The 21,806-nt window shown below is 34.9% G+C and overlaps 5 protein-coding genes and 13 non-coding genes across 18 annotated transcripts; 9 read left to right on the top strand and 9 right to left on the bottom strand.

Annotated features, from left to right (window-relative positions):
* Positions 1–39: 39 nt before the first annotated feature.
* On the bottom strand, positions 40–303 carry F38B6.19. The gene has a single exon (NR_071345.1). It is a non-coding gene; the product is annotated as an Unclassified non-coding RNA F38B6.19 (non-coding RNA).
* Positions 57–263, top strand: F38B6.17. Its single transcript, NR_071346.1, has one exon. It is a non-coding gene; the product is annotated as an Unclassified non-coding RNA F38B6.17 (non-coding RNA).
* Positions 304–1,460: 1,157 nt separating the features above from the next.
* Positions 1,461–3,847, bottom strand: F38B6.2 (uncharacterized protein). Its single transcript, NM_076725.5, has 10 exons — positions 3,688–3,847; positions 3,558–3,632; positions 3,354–3,509; positions 2,717–2,805; positions 2,468–2,620; positions 2,213–2,378; positions 1,997–2,092; positions 1,863–1,943; positions 1,624–1,790; positions 1,461–1,568 (listed from the first exon to the last, which is right to left on the bottom strand). The coding sequence occupies exons 1-10, from the start codon at positions 3,770–3,772 to the stop codon at positions 1,554–1,556; spliced, it is 1,083 nt and encodes a 360-aa protein (NP_509126.2). The 5' UTR covers positions 3,773–3,847; the 3' UTR covers positions 1,461–1,553.
* Positions 3,848–4,012: 165 nt separating this feature from the next.
* F38B6.7 (DUF4210 domain-containing protein) lies at positions 4,013–6,560 on the top strand (the record flags this gene model as incomplete). The annotated part of the gene is made up of 9 exons (NM_001373336.1): positions 4,013–4,172; positions 4,231–4,308; positions 4,356–4,505; positions 5,503–5,679; positions 5,724–5,845; positions 5,910–6,028; positions 6,074–6,129; positions 6,171–6,332; positions 6,379–6,560. Exons 1-9 carry the CDS (start codon positions 4,043–4,045, stop codon positions 6,558–6,560), a joined length of 1,176 nt encoding a protein of 391 aa, NP_001359957.1. The 5' UTR covers positions 4,013–4,042.
* Positions 6,561–6,655: 95 nt separating this feature from the next.
* On the bottom strand, positions 6,656–8,749 carry F38B6.3 (SEA domain-containing protein). The gene is made up of 8 exons (NM_076723.5): positions 8,695–8,749; positions 8,503–8,648; positions 8,363–8,451; positions 7,575–7,687; positions 7,117–7,224; positions 6,996–7,069; positions 6,862–6,945; positions 6,656–6,817 (listed from the first exon to the last, which is right to left on the bottom strand). Exons 2-8 carry the CDS (start codon positions 8,643–8,645, stop codon positions 6,730–6,732), a joined length of 699 nt encoding a protein of 232 aa, NP_509124.2. The 5' UTR covers positions 8,646–8,648; positions 8,695–8,749; the 3' UTR covers positions 6,656–6,729.
* Positions 8,750–9,101: 352 nt separating this feature from the next.
* Positions 9,102–9,318, bottom strand: F38B6.15. Its single transcript, NR_071344.1, has one exon. It is a non-coding gene; the product is annotated as an Unclassified non-coding RNA F38B6.15 (non-coding RNA).
* Positions 9,319–9,667: 349 nt separating this feature from the next.
* Positions 9,668–9,817, bottom strand: F38B6.9. Its single transcript, NR_071343.1, has one exon. It is a non-coding gene; the product is annotated as an Unclassified non-coding RNA F38B6.9 (non-coding RNA).
* A 582-nt stretch (positions 9,818–10,399) lies between these two features.
* Positions 10,400–10,579, bottom strand: F38B6.12. The gene has a single exon (NR_071341.1). It is a non-coding gene; the product is annotated as an Unclassified non-coding RNA F38B6.12 (non-coding RNA).
* Positions 10,428–10,542, top strand: F38B6.22. Its single transcript, NR_071342.1, has one exon. It is a non-coding gene; the product is annotated as an Unclassified non-coding RNA F38B6.22 (non-coding RNA).
* A 251-nt stretch (positions 10,580–10,830) lies between the features above and the next one.
* On the bottom strand, positions 10,831–10,964 carry F38B6.11. The gene has a single exon (NR_071340.1). It is a non-coding gene; the product is annotated as an Unclassified non-coding RNA F38B6.11 (non-coding RNA).
* Positions 10,965–11,035: 71 nt separating this feature from the next.
* F38B6.16 lies at positions 11,036–11,183 on the bottom strand. Its single transcript, NR_071339.1, has one exon. It is a non-coding gene; the product is annotated as an Unclassified non-coding RNA F38B6.16 (non-coding RNA).
* A 1,111-nt stretch (positions 11,184–12,294) lies between these two features.
* Positions 12,295–17,936, top strand: F38B6.6 (Protein O-mannosyl-transferase F38B6.6). Its single transcript, NM_076722.8, has 11 exons — positions 12,295–12,529; positions 12,574–12,659; positions 15,671–15,854; positions 15,902–16,054; positions 16,098–16,274; positions 16,320–16,504; positions 16,557–16,779; positions 16,828–16,979; positions 17,037–17,342; positions 17,387–17,628; positions 17,676–17,936. Exons 1-11 carry the CDS (start codon positions 12,311–12,313, stop codon positions 17,819–17,821), a joined length of 2,073 nt encoding a protein of 690 aa, NP_509123.2. The 5' UTR covers positions 12,295–12,310; the 3' UTR covers positions 17,822–17,936.
* F38B6.13 lies at positions 12,924–13,123 on the top strand. The gene has a single exon (NR_071338.1). It is a non-coding gene; the product is annotated as an Unclassified non-coding RNA F38B6.13 (non-coding RNA).
* Positions 13,602–13,816, bottom strand: F38B6.20. Its single transcript, NR_071337.1, has one exon. It is a non-coding gene; the product is annotated as an Unclassified non-coding RNA F38B6.20 (non-coding RNA).
* On the top strand, positions 13,787–13,923 carry F38B6.24. The gene has a single exon (NR_071336.1). It is a non-coding gene; the product is annotated as an Unclassified non-coding RNA F38B6.24 (non-coding RNA).
* Positions 14,519–14,736, top strand: F38B6.23. The gene has a single exon (NR_071335.1). It is a non-coding gene; the product is annotated as an Unclassified non-coding RNA F38B6.23 (non-coding RNA).
* Positions 14,945–15,168, top strand: F38B6.14. The gene has a single exon (NR_071334.1). It is a non-coding gene; the product is annotated as an Unclassified non-coding RNA F38B6.14 (non-coding RNA).
* A 1,660-nt stretch (positions 17,937–19,596) lies between the features above and the next one.
* On the top strand, positions 19,597–21,479 carry F38B6.8 (PMD domain-containing protein; the record flags this gene model as incomplete). The annotated part of the gene is made up of 3 exons (NM_001038457.1): positions 19,597–19,627; positions 20,245–20,439; positions 20,485–21,479. The coding sequence occupies 3 exons, from the start codon at positions 19,597–19,599 to the stop codon at positions 21,477–21,479; spliced, it is 1,221 nt and encodes a 406-aa protein (NP_001033546.1).
* Positions 21,480–21,806: the final 327 nt, after the last annotated feature.

Below are 21,806 nucleotides of genomic sequence, written 5' to 3'. Positions count from 1 at the left end.
ACACACACATACACACAGACAGCTCCCAACAGCAACGACGACGTTTCACACATATGCAGGGCAGTGTAGTCAAATGGTCTAAAGGACGGACCCAACAGACCCGCCAGTTATCCCAATGACAGAAGAGCAACACGCGCCGGCAGGCAGCCATCGTTCCCTCGAGATTCATTGATATTCGCGCTTTGTTGGTGCGAATGTTATATTTCATATTTTTGGGTGTGCGTGAGTTGCACACGCCGTTCGACAGAATAGAGAGTTGTGCTTCATGTTTCTGTCTTTTTTTGTTTAAAAATGTAGCTTCAAAAAGTCTTTTTATTCCTTCAGGACATACATCTACACATATCTACACACTCACATGAGCATACTTTGTGTTTGTGTGTGACACTAGCTCTTTCACTTTTTCATCAGTGCCGCGTCGCAACATGTGTACTCGAAACAGAATAGATGGACACGAAAAACCAACGGGACACATATCAAACGCTTCGACTATTTTTGGTTTTTAACGCCTTTCGCTAAAGAAGAAATATCCGACACAAAATTTGCAGCTGGGAACATATATTCCGTCTTGCGAACAACAAAATTCAATGTGCTATGATGACAAGATGGCTCAAAGACAAAACTCATTTTGCGAGATATATGTCTTGAATCTAAAAAAAAGTGAAAACAAATCCTAAATCTTGAACTAAAAAATTATATTCTATTAGACGATAAAATCCTTCAGTTCAATCTAAACTGTATTTATGAAAACAATTTTCAACGTGGAGTATCATCTCGTGTTTACCTACATTGCCTAACCTTACCTTAACTTACCAAACCTACATTTTGAAAAAATTTAAAAAAAAACAGAAAAAGTTATGCGTTTTATTTTGATATATAATAATATTAAATGACAGTGAATGTATTTGGATTGAATCCCAGCACAAGTGTTCAAAATGTTTTTATTTACATTCAAAAAATGGTGAAAACTCAGTATCTCTATATTTTTGGAAGTCGGTGATGAAAAAGAAAATTCAACCAATTATACTTTTTAAATACTTATATCCTAACATTTTACTAATCAAATTGCAGCAATACTCGAAATATCACAATTTTTTTTCGCAAATAAGGCAACAAAACACTGGTTTAAATTTTTAAAAGATCTGCATTTTTCGGTTAAATCCACACTAAATCTATTCCACTTTCAGACAAATAAAGCGAATTTCACATCAAAACTATATAAAAATCGTCCAGAAAATCAAAATTACGTCCTTATGAATCGTTGCGGTTGGTAAATGATGCGTGACTTTGGAAATCAGAAAAACGCATAAAAATGGGAAATTTTTAAAAATTGCCTCTTCGCTTCTAACAGAGTCGAGGGAGAAGCATTTCCCTGTCGGCCTTTTATAATTTATTTATCAAAGGTTCCTCTATCTGTTTCCTGACGGACAATTATAGAATATGTCTGAGAATGATCACTTAACTCTCGAAATTATTTATTTTGTGAGAGAACAAAAAATATATAAATTTATTTGAAAAAGAACACGTAGAAATCTGCATTAATTTTGAAATGAAAATCAGTCGGTGGTGAGCTGAAAACAAAACGGGCCGACAATTTTATAGTTGAGGGTTCAAAACAAAACTCACATAAAAATAAGTTCCAGCCACAGGAGTTCCTAGCATGTTTCCTGTGTCGGATTTCAAAAAATCGGTGACTGATCTATACTTGCTGTGCAAATCCTTGGTGGAAAGAATATAAACTCGACCAAACGGGCTTGTGGTCTTGAAAATGAGCACAATCCACAATTTTCGATCTGAAATTTAGAGTTTCTTGTTTGCGTTTGGTGCAATTCAATATGTTCATTTTTCAAGAAGAAAGTTCTCACATTCTTTTATTGGACCCGGACGTGATGGGTTTTCTATTTGTGTAATTGGAGCCGCATTGAATATTTTCTTAGAAATGAATCCTGAAAAGCGCATGTTATTTGATTATTCTTAATTTTTTTTTAATTATTGAAACCTCCGTCTGGAATTGGCTCATCTAAATTGATAGTTTTCCCATTGGATGTTGGTCGGTCATAATAAAGTTGCATTGTTTCAGTTGTTGACATTGGATCTTCAAACATAACCAGATATTCACAAAAAAAGACAAAAGCCCTAGTTATTCTCTCATTCTTTTTTTCTCAAAACTTAGTTACGCTCGCATGAACACTCCGAACATGTTCAATAGATTTACCAAAAAGTATAACATGCACAAATGAGCCATGACCAAAGTCTGTGAACAGTTTGATTTTTTTCAAATATGCCGGCTCGTAGAGTTTGTATGGTGTCAGCACAAAATGATCTCCAGTTCTAATTTCCGGTGAGTGCTCTTTGGCGGATGTGTGAACGTTCAAAGTGACCTGGAAGTACGGAAACATGTCTTCTGTTTTACGGCGGCGGCGTTGATGTCTAAGACAAAAAATAAGAGGAACAAAAAATACCGACGCACATATTCGATCGCTGAAAGAGGGGGATTTGGCACTAGCCGAGGGCTTATTTTAGCCTCTCCAAAAACCGAGGCAAACGAGTACAGAGTGGTGGTCTTGCAGCAAAGAGATCGGCCATCGGCAGGAAGATATTGTCCGTTTGCTGCTTCAACGCACTGAAAACTCATTAGTCATTAGTATCATGAACGAATATTGTTTTTTTGATAGAGTTGATCCAAAAACAAAACAATAAAATGCGAATAAAACCAAACCTTATAGTCGTATGGACAGATATTAACAATTGTCGGGTCGCATAACAAAACTTGTGGCATCTTATAAGGAATCGCACCGGCGGGGCAAACTGAAAGTTTTTTTTAATGAAAAAGGAAGAGTAACATTTGATCGTTCATATTAACAGTAGGTGCGGTATACTAATAAGCTTTACAACAACTATAAAAAATTAAAAAAAAAGCTCTTAAATTTCGACTTCCACAGCTCTGACTTTGTTTTTCAACTGATTCAACTGATTTATTCTCCATTGAAGAAATATTGAAAAATGTAGGTGCTGAAACTTTTATAAAATGAAAAAACAACGGAAAATGGAAAACGCGAAATTCCAAGAATGTCGACACCAAAATCGACAAAAGTGGTTGAAATTGTGAGAATTTAACTTTATTTGCTTGATTTCATAATTTGTTGATAACCTCTATTTATTTTCACGTTTATAATCAAACGGAAAATATAATAAAGTTTTAAAAAATGTCACTCCAAGTACAATAAAAATACAGTTTGTTAACGGAATTTTACAGTATTATATGTGTTGGTAAGTATAGAAATGGGGGGACGATAGTTTTTCTTTCAAATTTTATTCTTCAAAAAAAATAATAATTGGCTTTAGAAACCACTTACTTGGCTTGATTTGGGAAGAATTAAGCATTTTCACTTCTGTAGAATCCTGAATAATGTCGCTGCAACACTTGAAGGCTCTATCTCCAGCAGTGGCGCAGAAGGGATTTCTCCCAGTACAAGTGAATGGGTTATTTGGTTTACAAGCCACACCGTTACCTTAAAAAAAACTACCTGACACGTTAATTCAAATATTTTTAAAAATACCTGTTGTGTAATCTGAACACTGGTTGATAGATGGTACATAAGTCAAATCAGGAGACTGCCAACTTTCACTGCATTCTGAAATTAAAGAGTTTGAATGTATTAACTTTTGAAAAATACATTCAAACATTACCTGGTCGCTCTGGTGGAGGTATGGATGGCTGACAATATCCTGATTCAATAATAAATACAGAGATGAAAATGAGAATACACGCCATGTGTGAAGTTTGAACACTTGGATTCACACAAACTCTGCCGATTCACACCACTATCAGAAAGAAAAGTTCCAAAAATCGGTTTGACCATAGAATTATTTCGCCCTGCTTCGGAAATTCGTGACCGCGCAAAAAGGTGGTGTTGATTCTGAGCCCGCTATCATGTCAAGGTATTGGTCATCCAGTTATCAGCCAAAACACAAACAAAAGCCTAGTTCACAGCCCGCAGCGAATGACCATTTTGAGCGAAATTTGTATTCAAATAATTGAACTATGCGGCTATCAATTTTGATTTTACTCTGCTGTATTCTTTTTGTAGTGTTTTGCAAAGAAAAAGCTTCTAAGGTAAAAGTTGAAGAGGAGGAGGAAGAAGAGGAAGAAGGTGTTGACGATTCTGAAGAAAGTTAGTGATTTATTAGTTTTTAAATTTTTTTTGTTTTTTAATTGAAAACCATTTTCAGTCTGCCCGTTTCCATGGCAAACTCACGATCAAAATGTACTTGCACAATACTCGATGTGCAATGATGTAATGCACGAAGGTTTGTTGAAAATTTAAGTTCAGTTTTATTGAATTGTGAATCTTTAGGGGTGAAATGCACTCCAAACGATCCTATTGAGTGCACGGGCAGGAATCCGACCTGTGTTTTTTCAAAGCTTACAAATGATCATCGATGCTGTGCAGATGTGCCACAAGATTTGAGCAACCCACCAGGAATCCCTGAGCAAGTGAAACCAAGTGAGAATATAAAAAAAGAATTTTTCAGATTGTTGTAAAATAAAAATATAAACAATTTCTGGTCAAAACAGTGTCTATAAATTTTTGAAACATACCAGTTAGTTAATTTTATCATTTTAAACAGAAAGAACGTTAATCACAAGATTGTTCAAAGTTGACTGTTACCTCGCAAAATATTAGTTCCTAATTGATATGTACAACATTAAGTATTGTGTTAAAAAAATAAGACTATTTTTTAACCACACATCTTTTAAATGAAATTTCTAATCTCTGGTTTAAAAACGCTATTTCTAAGCCCGAAGAAACATTTTGCAATGCGTTGTCATATTATACATGCACCTAAAAACTATTTAAATTTATTGTTGCACTCTTCGTTAGTTTTACAGTTTCTAGGTACTTGTGTATTATGCCCTCATTTTAATGGTAATTTTTTAAGTTTTGAAAAATAAAAACGTGAACCACACTTTTGTATTTTTAGGCTTAGGAAATAACATTTTCTAAGCCTAAAGAGGAAAAATGCATATCACGTTTAATTTAATTGGAGGAATAAATGAAAATTTAATTTAATTTGAAAATGAAGGCATGTAATACACAAGTACCATTTTCTATTATATTAGTCTTTGTAATGTGGTCAGTAACAAGGTTTGATGATTTTTTTTGCCATTATTTTTAAAGTTTTGTATGGTAGTTTCCGTGAGTTTGTTACAAGCGCACATTATAAGGCTTTCTTGAGACACATCATACTCAAAAGTTTGGTTTTTTGGAAAAACAAGTTTACATACATAAATACCTAACATACTGACACTTACAACAAACAGTCTCCTATAACTACCATATGAATGTTAGCACAAAAAAAACTAAAAAACTTATTAATTCCCCTAATGTCATTAGTTGAATATTATGTTTTTATTATCGGGTTTTGTCTTTGATGCTGTTCAAAAGTTCAAAATTTTGCATCCCTTACTAATGTAAGAAATGAATTTTCGTACAATTTTAGTATGTCCATATGGTGCATCATCATACGATTTGCCTTCCGTCCTTTTATGTGATCCGACTGAAGACAACGCTTGCCCGGAGCACTTCACCTGTGAGCAAGCAGTGAACCACCAAATGCTAACGACCTATAATATGCATTTGTGCTGTAAAACAAGCACGCTAGACTCGTTTGAAAACGGTTAGTTACGTGTAATGGAGTATTTTAGAAATGCATTGTTTCAGTGTTTTACGAAACAAAAGTTGGAATCAACAAAATGTCGTCAAACTTGTCTATGCCGATTTTTTACGTCACACAATTATCACCATCAATTGTTCCAAATGCACCAAAAGGGGGAATAGACTATGTAAGTATAATAGCAAATGTACACAAACACGAACAATTCATTTACCAAGCATTAATATTTGTAGGTTGTTTTGAATGAATATATCCCTACTAAGAACAAGGCAAACACTCCTGAAATTAGAACTGGCGATCATTTTGCAATGCTACCATACAGATTCCGTGAGCCTGTGTACTTGAAAAAAGTAAGAAATATTACAGCACAACTCAGCTAATTAAAAGTTTTTTATGTGTTTTTGTTCCACGAGCCAATGCCAAACTCCTTCTTCCACGTTTTGGTTTTATTTAGTGAGTTTTCATTTTATACACTATTCAAATGTAAAGTTTAGATCCTCACGGAAATCCAGAGTCGATGAATTTGTACTACAACAGACCTTCCTCACTCTCCCGAGAAATTGATTTATCAGTTCCAGTTTGGGATGAAGGGGTCTTTTTCAGAAATATGAACAGAGTTCTTACAATTCAATCTGATCAAACATCAAGTCGCCAAAGTAAAGTTTTATGAGCATATCCTACAAAATGTTCTTAAATTTTCAGTTCGCCGGTTATATATTGTACTTGTGTTCCAAACGAAAAACCGAATATCAAAAAGGCATCCTCAAGTGTGGAATGATCTTCATGCTAATTACACTACATTTACGGAATTTTTGGGGACGGAAACTGGAAAACAACTGGGAAATCCTATGGCTGGAACATACTATTATGTAAGAAAATTTTAATAAATGTATCAAAGTCCTTTACCAATTTGTTTTCCAGATTACAAAATAAGCGGGAACGAAACTTATTAATTAATGAATCGTTCTACTCTATGTTTATTGGTAATGAATATTTTATTCTTCGTTTAACCCGAAATTTCTATGATTTCACATATTACACCAACAAATCGATTCAAGTAAACTGCCTAAAAACAAAGACTGAATTTGGATCGATTGGAGCGTTTCCGTTGAGCAGAGTCCGTAGTTGATTGAGATTATTTCTGAATTAATACATTAAATGATCTACGTAAATTTTTAAAGTTACCTGATAACATCAGCCACTGTAAATTGGTCGACATTTCCGCCACCCAACATATTAACCCTGAACAGCACTTGTAAGTCGTTCCCACTGAAAATTCTTGTTTCGCTATGAAATGTCTAGCAAAACGGTTTGCTCACCTGTTCTGCAAGTCTGTGAGGGTTGCCTTTGCAGCGTATGGACGAAGAGTGGAAGTCACAAAAACATTGTCAAGCTGCAAAAAATTCATGAATCACGGTTTGCAATTTCTCTAATACATACTGCATTTTGTATTAAGTTGAACACCCTGTTGTAATTATTTGTATTCTTTGTATCAAAATCGTTACTTGCTTGGTATAAAATGGTGAAGGCTCCAGAGTAAGATTGGTTCTACAAAGATATTTTTATTCAAATTTAATTTGGTACTTGTGTATTATTTGCCCTCATTTTGAAAAACACTTTTTTAAAAATAAATACGTGTAGAGTTTATGTATTTTTAGGCTTGGTAAATAACAAAGCCTATAGTGGGAAAATGGGCATCATTTTTTTTTAAATTTAATAAATAACTGAAAGTTAAATTAATTTTAAAAATGAGGGAAATAATACACAAGTACCCTGAAGTTCTTGAATTAAAAATGGAGTTGCGTCAAATGTTGTGATTTGCTCTAACAGAAATGTTTTGTTTTGTGCAAAATTATGTTTTTTTTGACGCTACAGAAATACTCCACCTACAGAAATACCTGTGAAAATATAGGAGGTCCCAATGTTGGTATGTTATTTATCGGTGGTCGAAGAGTAGGATTGAAAATCGGAGAACTCGTTGGATTTTGCAGTGGATCGGTGCTAGAAAATACTGAAAAAAAGAGTTATAAGTACACGAAGCAATGGGAAATCTTTACACAACTAGTGTATGATCTCAAAAACGATGATGAACTTGACAAAAATTACTCCAAAAACTTGCAGATTTTTTTGATTGGATCATAAAGGGTTTTGAAGTTTTATTATCTCTCAGAAGTTTGCTATAACAACTATAGTGAAACAATATCAAACCGGGAGCACAACAGCACGCTATATCATCACTCGGTCTACGGTACGCCCCACTGGTATGGGACATCTAAACTCCTTGTGGTGTCAGACATTTCAAAACTTCTTCCCCAAAAATAAGGCTGGAATTAAATTCAGCACAACGAAAAACTTTCGTAACTTTAATTTCATTCTGACATCTTATGAATTGAGAGCACAAGATAAAAGTTGAAAATTTTTACAAATGTTTACAATTTTTTTTTACTTTTGAAAAGTATAACATTCTTCATAATTGTTCGTAACTTAATAGGTTTCGAAAAACTGAGTTCGAAAGCCGCGTTGGAATGGAAAATTAAAAAATAAAAACGTCCGTTGCAAATTAATTCTAGACATTACTCAAAAAAGTCCAAATTGTCTGAAAACGCTCCAGACTGTTTGAAATTTGTAAAGAACCAGATTTAAATGTTAAGATTACATTGGGGAGCAGTATTGAACACAAACTTACCTCCTGTCGCAAAAAGAATTATGATAACGATCGCAGCAATAAGAAGAAGAACAACCATAATGAATAATGTTATGTATATTCGCTTGGAACTGTAAGTTACAATTAAATTTTTGAAATTGAAATATCAGAAAAAAAATCACCTGCTTTTTGAGGAAAATGAAATAGTAGTATTCCTATCACTTTCATTTCCCCAACCTCTACGTGCCATATAAGCGGCTCCTGTGTTTTGGGAATTGTATGATGGAACATAGCCCTGCGATTGATTGTGATGATTGTATGACATTTTCTGAATAGACTGAAATTTTGATATGTTGAACAAAAACACGACTCACTGAGATTTAGAAAATGTGAGCTGAATATTTCATCATTAGAACGTAATATACAAAAACGGTGGGAAGTGTGGGATGAGGCAGTGCGGAGGACCTTATGGCTACGATGCAGTTGAACACACAAACACATCATTGCATTGTGTTTATTTTTAGGTAGGTATGCGAGTCGGCGTCAAACATCCAGATTAGGATATTGAAAAAGGGACTTAAAAAAGATTAACTGTAATAGTAAATCAAAAGTTTTACAATGTCTTTCAAAAAAATAGGGTTTTTTTCTGACTAATAAGGTGATTTTTTTTTGAAGTCAAAACATTTCAATTATGTAAAATATATATATATACAATACTATATTAACAGTTTCACTGGTGTATGGCTGGCAGGTGGTATCGACCACACGTGAACTTCTTACTGCGTCACTAAACCTCTTAGTTAATGCAAAATCTATCTTCTAATTGCATCCTCCACTTTTTTACTGTAATTGCAGACAAAGCTTAAATTACTAAAATTGCTGTGCAACAGAGGCCAAATCTACTTACTTCAAAACATTCTACCAACTTGGAAAAGAGCAGACGTTACAATAAAGAACACTTATAATGATGATGCGTGAATAATAGAATGAGAAGTGGACAACGTCTGGCATGTGCTTGTTTACAAGTGGCGACAAGAGTATCAGTATGTGTTCGTAGTCGAGCACAATGTGAATCAGTAACTTAAAATTTAAGTTTCCTGCTTTGAAAACTGTATAAGCTCCAAAAATTACACATTTATCTTTATAAATAATACTAATTGACACACGACTGCTTATTTTTTGTCTGCGCCGCCGATGTTTTAGTTTTCTGTTCAGTTTGAAACAGATGCGTGGTTATACATACTTGTAACGTTTTTAGAAATTTAACTAATTTGTGAAAAATGCTCTTTTTTCATTAATGTTTACAGAAAACAAAGTATAGGCTTTTCTTTATAAATGAAAAAACCAGTATAACCATTTTTCAAAGCATTATACTTTTCACCTGGGTAACGACAGTTTTCGATTAAACTTCTTTACCTTCCTATTCCATTCTAACCCAACACATCCCATTTCATAAATCGTTCCTTATTCATTCTTTTACCACTTGTCATTGACGGAATGAATTGTTCCTTCGCGCATGCGTTCTTTTAATGCGGACAAAAGAAACGGTTAGTTGGCACATTTGAAATCGTTGCTGGACAACCACAGACCGTTTTTCTTCAAGGTCTCCCGCGGGACACTAGGCGTTAATATTATCGTGCTCGCTCATAGAAACCTACATTATTTTGACGCTAGTGTTTTTATTATTTTTTTTTTAGAAATTACCTCTTTACCATTTTCAATGTGTATCATATTTTCCCTACTGCGACTGAAAGTAAAATTGAAAAAAAATCTGGAAAAAAAACTTTCGATTGTTTCCATTTTTGCGGAGAATTTTGCAACACGTGCAAAACAAATAGGGTCTGCAAGATTAGTTTTAGATGAAGCATTTTTAATCAGTTTGCCTTTTTTTCCTGAAAAATGCCAACAGTCAATTTTTTCGGTTTTTAGATTTCCCAATAAAATATAGATGAACTTGGAACATTAATGTTTTAAAACTTTAACTACATGGTACATTTACATTTTTCCGTTGGAATCAAACTATAATTCTGTTGAGTTTTCTCTTGGCCACAACCATTCTTCGGATTTTTAATAAGTCTGAGATGTGAACATCCGTTCAAGATGCTCACAGATTGTTTATTCCTGGTTGTCAATCCAGAAGATGCTCCCCACTCTTCCTTCAGGGCCGTATGCTAACTGCATTAAGTCTCCGTCGATTGCTTGTCCAATTTGTCGACTCTTTTGTTTCGTCTCCTGGGCATTCGTGGGGCTGAACCGGGTGGTCCCTACACTTTATGAGGTTCCTCCTTTTTCAAATTTGTTTAACTTTTGCTACTTACTTTGAAATTACTTCTTTGTTTTTAAGAAAATGAGAAACATGCTATGAGAAAATGAGCAAGTAAAACTTGTTTTTATTCAAGTTTCTTGTAAAACTTCATTTAGACGCCAGCACTTGATGATTCATCAAAGAATTCCTAGAATTTCATTAAGCAGATTCGTCTTATTTTGTGCCAAAGCGAAATCTCATTTTTTAAAATCTAAATAAATAGCTGCCAGGAAACAAAACCATGAGCATGCGACCCTCAAAGAGCCCTAACAATCAAATACGCAATTTCATTGAGATGGTCGTTGTTTGGCGGGGGTCCACGCCCGGATGCTGAGTAGTTTCTCTACTTCCGAATTGAGTGTGCTTGTAGTATGTCGACACCGGAAGCATGTGCGTTGCCTGCTTGACTCGTCATATCATCTGTCACTTTTGATCCTCATCAATGTTTCCTTTGCCCGACTATGATCCTCCCGACCACGATCAACCAGTTAGTTTTCATTCTGTATTCTGCCCGCTTTTGGCACTTTCGCTTTCTGCTTGTCCTATTCTCGAGCCGCAAAATCACATTCCAGCTTGAAAAGAGTTGTAGAAAAGAGGATTTGATTTAATTTTGTTTTGATGAAAGGATGAGTGCTCACACTATTCATAACCACTTCATCAAGAAGGTGACCTCCGAGTAATACAAAGAAGAGCAGATATCGGGAAGCGTGCTCTCGCGGATTGCACTTTCAAAGCCACACAACAAGTAATTATCATCTGTTCATTTGGATTGTAAGAGGTTTTACTCGAAAAAAAACGGCGCTTTTCTTTTTCTGACCTTGTTCGAAGTCTAATAAATGCCAATTTTCTATTTGTTTGCTAGCCAATAGGAAGAATTTGTGAAGTTAAAGGTAAAGTGCGTGCCCGGGTAGGTAGTAGTAGGGTAGTAGGTTAAAGATTGGTGCAACGATCATGTAACTTCTATAGATCGGATGTTTGATATTTTTGATAATATTCCTTATTCTAATGAGCAGAAAAAATATTTGATTTGCTATATTCATTTCAAAAAACAGATGAAACCTAGTAACTGCCACTTTTTTACTCAATAAAATTTTTGTCAAAAAATGTGGAAAACTTTTACTCTGACATTTGGCCATGTTGGCACCATATAGGTGGTTTTCAACAGTGTACCCATTGGCTCTACTCCAAATTCAAAATATATTTTTTTAATTCTTTTCCAATTTCTGAACTTTCTACTTAGTTATTCATGTTTTTAGAAGATTCTTCTATCTAATCCTCTTGTAGAATGCGTTTTCTTGCTTAACACTCAAGTGTCACACTCATTTTGACGGTATCCCCTTTTTCATTTTTGCAATGCATAAATTACACAGGATTTGGTTTTCTTTTCAATGAAAGAAGACAAGAGGCACCAATGACTGAGATTATTCTTGAATATTCATGAACATATACATAACCGCTGGTGTCCAACCCTTTTTCTCGTTGCGTCCGTCCTTCTCCTGCCGAACCCCTCTGTCACTAGGCCCCGCCCCATTTGTGCTTCATTTCGCCCATCTTCTCACACTTGAAAATCGAAACATGCATCTTCGTTTGCCATTTTTTATTTTCAATGACTACTTCATTTTTTTATTTTCTCAAATATGTATTTTTGAGAACAACTATTGTGTTTCAGGAATGCTCTATTGACCATGAAAAAACACCTACATCACAAAGTGTCTGGATCCTGTGATCCTGGTGACAGGAGTCCAAAAGAAAAAGGAAGATCACAGGGAATTCGAAATTTGCTAATATTGATTAGTTTATCAATAATACCCTACTTGTCTTGTCTAGGCGGAGACTTTGTATTTGATGACGCAGAATCTATCGTAAATAATCCGATTGTAAATGGAAAAGATCCATTGTTGCAGGTAATATATTTCAAATATTTTTAAAACATTGACAAAAATTTTAGATATTCTCTCGTGATTTCTGGGGACGTTCTATCAGTTCATCTAACAGCCACAAAAGCTATCGACCTGTGACAACCTTCACATTCTGGTGAGTAATTTTAATTGAATACATGATGTACTAGGTGTGAAAGCAGTCGTGACAGTTTGGCATTGCGCAATACGCTTGTTTTGTAAGGGTACACCTGCCACTCTATTCAGTTTTGAGGATATAAGATTATAGGGATTGAGAAGGGTCATTGAAGAACACGACTGCTCTTTTTTTTTTGAATTTCTCATATGTTACATCGCATTTATTCTCCATCAAATATTTATTATCTCTAGCGGTTATGGATGTTGTGGTCACCCATTCATCCCTTTTCCTGTTTTGGGTTATGGTTTAGTATAAGAAGACACATGCGAAGAAGCATTACGTAACCAAATCGGGGAAGATGGGAAGGATGGATGAAATATGATCGGAGGATGGCTGGGGGGGGGGGGTGTTGGCGGATATCGTTTCCTGTGCTAATGGCTCGTGAACACATCTAAAGAAGTGTGCAGATGGGATTAAAAAGAAATGAAGAGACTCGCCAGATTGATGCTTCACACCGAAGCTTTCCGCAATTTTTCAAGCGCCACTCACTCTAATCGTGACATTTCATCTAACCGCCAGATTTTTCGAGTTACTTGGAAGAATTGAGATTTTGGGATAGCCCGGAGATACATGGAGATTGATGGGTGCAGAAGATAAACTTTGAATCAATTGGGAAGAAATGCTCAACAGCGCAAAATGTGTGACTAGTGACATACATATTATATGTCAAATAATTTTTTCTTTGAGCCTCAAAGAGTTTCATAGAAAAGTGATATGCTACTAATTTTTCAAGCTTTATCAAAGAAAACAAAAAAATTTTATTGTTGATCAAAGTAGAAAAAGTTTAAAGGCGAAGTACCGAAATCTGAGTTTTCTATTTTGGTTTAAAAAAAAATTATGACGCTTCAGAAGTCATAACTTTTAAAAAATAGTTTTCTAGGCCCTGTCATTACGAAATTCGGTCATTTCTGGTCTGAAAACGCAGTCTCTTTGGTACCTTTAACTTTAACGTTAACCTTATATGTACTTAACAATCTCAAAAATTATACTTTTCGCAACTCTGCTAATCTAAATTCTCTGGATTTCGTCAAAAATTTATGTTCAATTTTGAAAATTCCGGCACATTAGTGCCTCCAAGTTAGGTGCGTCGTAAGATCAATGAGGCGTGCTTTTAGTACAACAACAACATTGAAACGAAGGTCTTGTTTCGTCGTGTTTCACTTGGATTATCTATCGAGTCGGCGCTCTTTTGTTTCATTCCATCAAATTGTGTATAGTGCCGCCGACTCGGAGAAACTCATAAAATGCAAATCTGGTCTCGATAAAGACAACGGAAAAGTTAAGATTTCTTATTTCCCAGTTCCTAAAAGCTTTTGCATTTATCTATTAGCAAAACATTGCTAGGGAAAGATCAAGTTCCTAGAACCAGAGATCACATAACAACAAAAGTCTTGTATACAAATTTTGCTGGAATTGAATCTGAGTCCCAAAAATTTTATTCCCGCTGTTATCCGCGTATCGTAGATTTTTCGCAAATAAAAAAGCTGAAAAGTATAATAGTTTCTCAACTTATGTGTTTAATCTCATAGTGAGTGCCAAAAAATCATCTTTGTCGGTTGTCATAGTGAACAACACATTTTATTTCATTTTACACCACTTTCAAGTGCTCAGATCTCGTTTCCACTTCTTAGACTAATAAAAGGATAAGGATGCACATTTCGGATTACGATACCAATTACTCACATTGCCTCAATGGGAATTGAGAAATAGAAGTGCGCTTCCTGCAAACACCATCCTCGGGATGATATTAAAACACATATCCGAGACGTGCGCGTTTGTTGACAAGACGTGGGGTGCTAAATTCTAAATTAAAATTTGCCGCCTAACATTTTATTTATATTTCCACACAGCCCATGTAGTGCAAAATCAAAACTGACAAAGGGGCTCTGACTAGACCCACTTGGTGTCATTCTCAAATGAAAAATGACGATGCGCGAAAAGTAAGGGGGTAGACGGAGAGGAGCAGATGTTTGTCAGGTGTGCCAAAATTTATGACCATCTCTCATGCGCGCTTCATGTTCGCGTACTATAAATTTACCGCATGTTTGAGTGAGAAATGAATGTGAAGAGATTGATGGGCGCGCGCGCAAAGTGCTATATTGCACATTATATTTTGACGATAGATGCGATGTGACACAGATTAATACTTGTGGTGCCTAAGACTTTCAGTCAACGTGTGTATTCCAATTTGGGAAAGGGTATGTGGGGACCGGCCAGTGTTGAAATGATTGAATTTTATTTCTATGGTGCTAGTGATTAAATGTCAAAACATAACGTTTAAAAAAAATTTAAGTTTTTTTTTTAAATTTCAAGTCAAAGAGGGGTGAAAATTCTTTTTGTGCTTAAATTATCAGTTCAAATTGAAATAAAGAATGTATAAGTACATGTAGTTATAGTTCTTGATTATTGTAAATAATCGGTGTTGTAGTAGGTAAAAGTAGGCTTATGTGTAACATGATGTGTTGTTCATTTACTAAAATTTCAAAAATAATTCAAAATTCTTTAGGCAAACAATTATATTATTTTCTTAGACCTGGATACACATATTTCCCACGTCTTGTTCTTTCTCGGATTGTCGTACACTGACAAACTGAAAATTATGCAAACAAGGCCCGAGATATGAAACATGAGTTCATCCGCTCTGTTCTTAGTTGTCGACCTCACACGTTCGTCTCAAGGGACTCATCCTGTACTCGAGCACAAGCAGATTATGAGCTGAAAACTGCGCGTTAGGGGTTACAAGTCTGCGTCTCTTCGATTCATGCATATTTTCGTATTATGTTCAGAACGTCGGGGGGCCATCTGCCAACAGCAAAGTGGGGGGTTGTCTCATGAAATTACTCATCCCCTAAATTACTAAACAACTTCCTTCGGGAAACATTAACTCATAAATGTTTGACAGAATGAGAGACATGCAATCCTTAAATGAAATACGCGGAGATAAATGTTAATAGTGGAAAACATTTCAGGCTCAACTATAAGCTTCATGAGACATCTACTTTGGGATATCATGTTGTTAACATTATTTGCCATACCGTCGCTACGCTGGTGTTTTACAAACTTGGAAAACAATTGGAGCATATTTTTGATTTCTTCAACATTGCATTCTCAGCATCAATATTGTTTGCTGTACATCCAGTGCACACAGAAGCAGTTAGGAATCAAGCAAAAATTTTTAAAAATAAATCTTAAACTTACAGGTTGCAAATATAACAGGACGAGCTGAGCTTTTGATGACAATTTTCTCGTTAGCTGCTTTAATATTACATGTGAAAAATCGTGAGATCAATTGTAAATTTGTGTTACTTGTTATCCTATCGACCCTGTCTAAAGAACAAGGACTAATGACAATTGTGAGGTTCTCAATTAAAAATTCAAGACATAAATAATTTTCAGCCAATCGCTATTTGTATTGATTTCCTCGCACATAGAAGTTGTAGATCAAACTTTGTACGTATGATCTGTTTGCTTGTTGCCATCGGTTTTCTGAGAATGATGGTGAATGGATTTGAAGCAGCAAAGTTTACAAAATTAGATAACCCAACCGCTTTTTTGAATTCGAAATTTTATAGAGTGAGCTTTTTTTTCACTTTATTGGATTGGAAGTTAATATTTTAGATGATAAATTACACCTACATCTGGCTATACCATGCATATCTGCTCGTAATACCCGTTAATCTCTGCTTCGATTACTCCATGGGATGCATTTCCTCCATTACCACCATGTGGGACTTGCGCGCATTATCACCTGTTCTCATTTTCACAATAGTAATTATTGGAGTCAAATTTCAAAATGAATGCAGGTATATCTGCATTAATTATATGCAAATAATGAAAACATATTTTGTTTTCCAGGGCTTTTACTCTCAGCTCTTTGATGGGGATCATCTCGTTTCTCCCGGCTTCCAACATATTTTTCACAGTTGGCTTTTCCATTGCGGAAAGGGTTTTATATCTTCCATCCGCTGGATTCTGTTTGTTATGTGCAATAATCTTTAAGAAATTATCAGTCCACTTTAAAAATGCTGATGTACTATCAATTACATTAATATTGTTGTTGATTTCAAAAACATACCGAGTAGGGAAAATATCTTAAGTTTCCTCAATTTTGTTGTATTATTTCTAGAGAAGCGGAGAATGGAAAACCGAGCTCTCTCTCTACAGTTCAGGACTCAGTGTCTGTCCTACAAATGCTAAAATTCATTACAATCTAGGGAAGGTTCTAGGAGACAATGGTCTAACCAAAGACGCAGAGAAAAATTACTGGAATGCTATAAAGTAAGTTACAACAACAAATTAAAAAACGTTTTATTACCTAAACAATGTGAAATTCAGACTAGATCCATCCTATGAACAAGCTTTAAACAATCTCGGAAATTTGCTCGAAAAATCTGGAGATAGTAAAACAGCCGAGAGCTTGCTTGCCCGAGCAGTCACGCTACGGCCCAGTTTTGCAGTTGCTTGGATGAATCTTGGTATTTCTCAAATGAACTTAAAAAAATATTATGAAGCGGAAAAATCATTGAAAAATTCACTATTAATACGTCCAAATTCTGCACATTGTCTATTCAACTTGGGAGTTTTGTATCAAAGAACTAATCGTGACGAAATGGCAATGTCCGCATGGAAAAATGCGACAAGGTAATTTTTCTAAATTACAATAATTTACTCAAGACAATTTTCAGAATTGACCCATCCCACTCTCAATCTTGGACCAATTTGTTCGTAGTGTTGGATCATTTAAGTCAATGTTCTCAAGTAATTGATCTATCCTATCAGGCTTTATCAAGTGTACCAAACGAATCACGAGTTCATATGCAAATCGGATCTTGCCACGCTAAACATTCAAATTTCACGGCTGCAGAAAATCATATAAAAAGTGCTATAGATCTGAATCCAACTTCAGTTTTGTTTCATGCGAATCTCGGTACACGTTTCCCAGGATTAAATCATAAAGCAGTAAATGTTTTTAAGGTATTCTCTACCAACGAATGAGTCGTCACAAAGAAGCTGAAAGCCAGTATCGAATTGTCTTGGCACTTGATTCGAAAAATATAGTTGCCAAACAAAACCTTCAAAAGCTGGAAGAACATAACTGCTACAATTCCACTCTCCCATAATCTATAGGCTAAAAGTTAATAATTCGCTAGGTGAATCATCACGAGTATATTCAAAATTATGTACGGTTATATTATCTGTTATTTTTTCATTGTTAGACAATAAAGTGTTCATTTTTCATGTCCGGTATTGTTTTGTTTTTTTTCGCATTGAAATAAAAACACTTACTTTTTGATAATTTTAAGGTCTTAATTTTAATGTGTGAGAATACGGGTCTAAAATAATGGACGTTGTTTTAAACTTGTAATTTAAAGAAAAAATCATCGGTTCTTACTTATTTCATTAAGGTACATTACAAGCCGACAGATAAACAATGTTGGTAATTTTTGATTACCTATCGGGTTGAGAGGTTTCTATTTAAAAAATTAAATTGAGAAATGTTACTTGAATATGCTATAAATGATAATACATCGAAACTAGTTATATTCCAGCTGCTGCTATCATTAACCCTCCTTGAAGAAAATAACTTATTCCCAGGAGGCTCACAAGACATCCTAAAATCAAAAGTTAAACATTTTTCTAGGGCTATAGTCATTCATTTTATTGGAAAACACTGTCTGAAAATTTTCCAGATCACATTTTTCCTACTTCAAAGCGATCCTCTGGATTTAAATTTTACTGTGGGGGTCTATTCGAAACGTCTTCTTTCAAATAACAAAAGTTTCATTCAGAAGTCCAAGAAACAATAACACGAAAATAAAAGTTTTATTTTTATCACACCTCCCACTTAATATTTGAACTTATAGCTCAAACCAGAACGCCTCACACCATGGAATATAGTGAACTCACTACATATGACGAGGAATGTCATTTTTTCTGAACTCAAATTCCAACAACGTCACAATGAATTCCACAAAAGTCGAGTTGTTTTCACTTCTTCAACATTCTTTCAGTCAGTTTTACAGCACTATCAACTTTACTTTTTTTTTTGAAAGTGAATCTCCGGGCTTGACACATTAACATGTGATTAGGTAATGCATTTGGGAATATACCAATGATTAAGCAAATCTCAATTTCAATGTGTCGTTTTATGGCACAGACGTCTGAGGATCACTAATTATTGAAATCTGGCTTGTTTTCTCATCTATCATTTTCCTGTTTCTAGAAGAAATCCATGACAACGTACGAAGTCGTCGCTTCAACTTTTGAGTTCTCATTCTTCCTAAAATGTTGCTTCTTTTTTTTGAGCGCATACTCTTCCGCAAATTCTACAACCTCAAAATTTTCTGCCTATAATGCAACACTGGCTAAATCCAACCTGTGGTTCCTGCAAAAGAAGACACACGCTCAAATTGTTTCGAACAATTTATTTTATGCGTCTTTTTATGGATTTCAACCACATATTGCTTAGCAACAAGAAAAAAGCTTCTCGTTGAAGTCAGAACTGACCTGTCGTTATTTTTTGATTATATGTTACTTTCAAGTTTCCAATAGTACATTTTCAACGACGTTTTTCAAAAATTGAACTTACAAGACTAGTATTAAGAAACGAGTCTAAATTATTTTAAATTTCAAACATACAGCAATTTTCAGAGTAAATTTTCACTCCCTATTATTTCTTGTAATATTTCTATGTTTTTTTTTCTATTTTTAATAGTCACATAGAAAACCCTGGCTTGATTGGCATTGTGGGCGCACGATGCACACAATTCTGACAAAATTGCGTATTGTTATGATTTTAGGAGCTGGTGTTGTAAACTGGCAAAGATATCTGTCTTCTTTGGGTTCATCACATATCTGCTATTCGACTTTATTTATTTAAACTATTTCTTGTGCAATGGATAACAGTGAAGCCTCAAACAGTAAAGGTAAGCTGGAAAATGTTGAAGTAGTTTTGTTATCTCACCGCGAGTCTTGGGAATCCTTGCCTATATTTTAATACTTGACTGAGTTAATTTGAAAGCGAATTTTTTATGTTTTAAATAGAATAAGTCCCCCAAATATCGAAAAGTTTGAAAAAATAATTTATTATGATATGACAACTTTGTTGAGTTTTCCTCAATTTATTGTTGATCTGACAAAAATGTCAGCGCAAAACTATTAGCTATACTAGTAAAGATGCAAGTCCATTCCAAAGTTTTTAGAGGAGTTACAATATATTGATCGTTGATTAAGCATTTTTAGTTAATTTACGTTGTCCTGTCAGATGATATTGCATAATTTGGGCCACTTTTTTTTTCATTACAAGAAAATGAAATAAATGACCAACTAGTGAAAAAAAAACATGTCTATAGTACTTTTTGATCCTAAATTGAATTTTCATTCAGACTTTCGTTAGCAAATGAGGCTTTTACTTGAATAAATAGTTTCAATTCTCTACCTTCAAGCAAACTTGATAATTTTTGAACTGCGAATGAAAACAGTTTATCCGGTGTAAAACACTTAAAAAGGAACTCGAAGTAAAACGTCATAAATATAATTTCAGGAAATCAGTCCCGAGCAAATTCTCCAACTCATGGTATTGCAAACGGCGTTTTATCACAAATTCGTGAAATGACAAAACTTGATAATTTTGAAACGAATGTAGCAGTTCTGGATTCTCTCAAGGATGAGGCGTCGTCTACAAGAGAAACGTCATTGTCCGAAATGGAAGAAGAAAACAAAAAGCTGGAAATTTCAAGCGAGTTGTTTATTATTAAATATATTCTGTAAGATAATTGTTCAGATGATGAGACTGTTATATTGCACACGTCACAAACATTATTCGAAACACCGGTTCATTCGCATGTCGATACGAATGTACTTCGCGTCTATTATCATAATTCATGGCTGCAGAACATAACCTCTGAAACACGTGCAACTAATTGCAAAGTCTACAAACTTTCCATAGATGAACATGGAGATTTTGCATATCCGCGGCCACTGGAGGAAGATCCTATGGGATGCTACAAGTTTCCACGGATAACTCGCAGTATACGGGGACAGTTCCCGGATTTGAGATACTACAATTTTCCAAACGGAAACGAAGGAATCGAGTCGTTTCCTCCATCTTATCGGATTCCAGAATGGCAGGCTCATGCCGGCTGGCTTGGACCTCGACCATTTTTTCGTGTGAAATGGGGCTCCCCGTATCCCTTTCAGCCGAGTTCTGTTTTGGAAAGCAATGGAAACCGGTCAAGAAGAGCTCGATTTGCCTCGAAACCAGTGATTCCAAAATCATTTCGATGTGATCATATGCCTCATTATCACTACGTGTTCCCTCTAAACATGCCACTTTATTGCCGCGAATTGACAGTGTTCAATCATAACACTGTTTCAGAATATAATGGAGATGGAAGTTCGTTTCACAGAGATGCATCAAGTTCCTCGCTATCAAATAATCAACCAGAGGATTTAGTGATTCCATTCATCAGTCGGGTTGCACTAAAAGTCAATCAACCATTTGACATGTTTCCGGGAATCCCCACCTGGTTTTTTCAGTCGATGTTAAACAATTATTATCTTCCAATTGGATTATTGACATTTGCCGATTTTCTGCTTTTGGCAATGTATCGATGCATTGAACTACATTTGTTGGGGGAAAGAGATGGTTTAGTGAAGGACAACATTGACCTTATGCTTCATATCGGATTAGTGGCATTTTTCAATCATTTAGTGAATTCTGAAGACACCGACGAGGAGTCTGTTGAAATCGACATTGAAGTGAGTATGAGGAGCTGATTTAGTTTTTTTTTAAATATTAATTTTAGCTGGATTAAATATGAACAAAGATATAAATTCACACACTTCAACGTATTATCCCAAACATATATCTATCACAAAACAACACAGGTTTATTTATGGAAAGTTGAACAACCAATTTTGTTTTTCAAGTCATGCTTGCAATAATAAAACACGTGATGTTTGAATTTAAATCTGGAGTAGCAAACTTTTACTGTTGATATACTTTCAATGTTCCGAAAAACAGAATTTCAAAATAAGACTTCTAAAAGTTGTAAAAATATTATGGCGGTTCAAAAATTAGAAGGACATTAGCCAATTTATATT

This window comes from Caenorhabditis elegans, chromosome X, assembly GCF_000002985.6.
Source record: "Caenorhabditis elegans chromosome X".
In the NCBI taxonomy this organism is placed as follows: domain Eukaryota; kingdom Metazoa; phylum Nematoda; class Chromadorea; order Rhabditida; family Rhabditidae; genus Caenorhabditis; species Caenorhabditis elegans.
The sequence above is the reverse complement of the archived record's forward strand: the minus strand, read 5'-3'. Positions and strand labels throughout refer to the sequence as shown.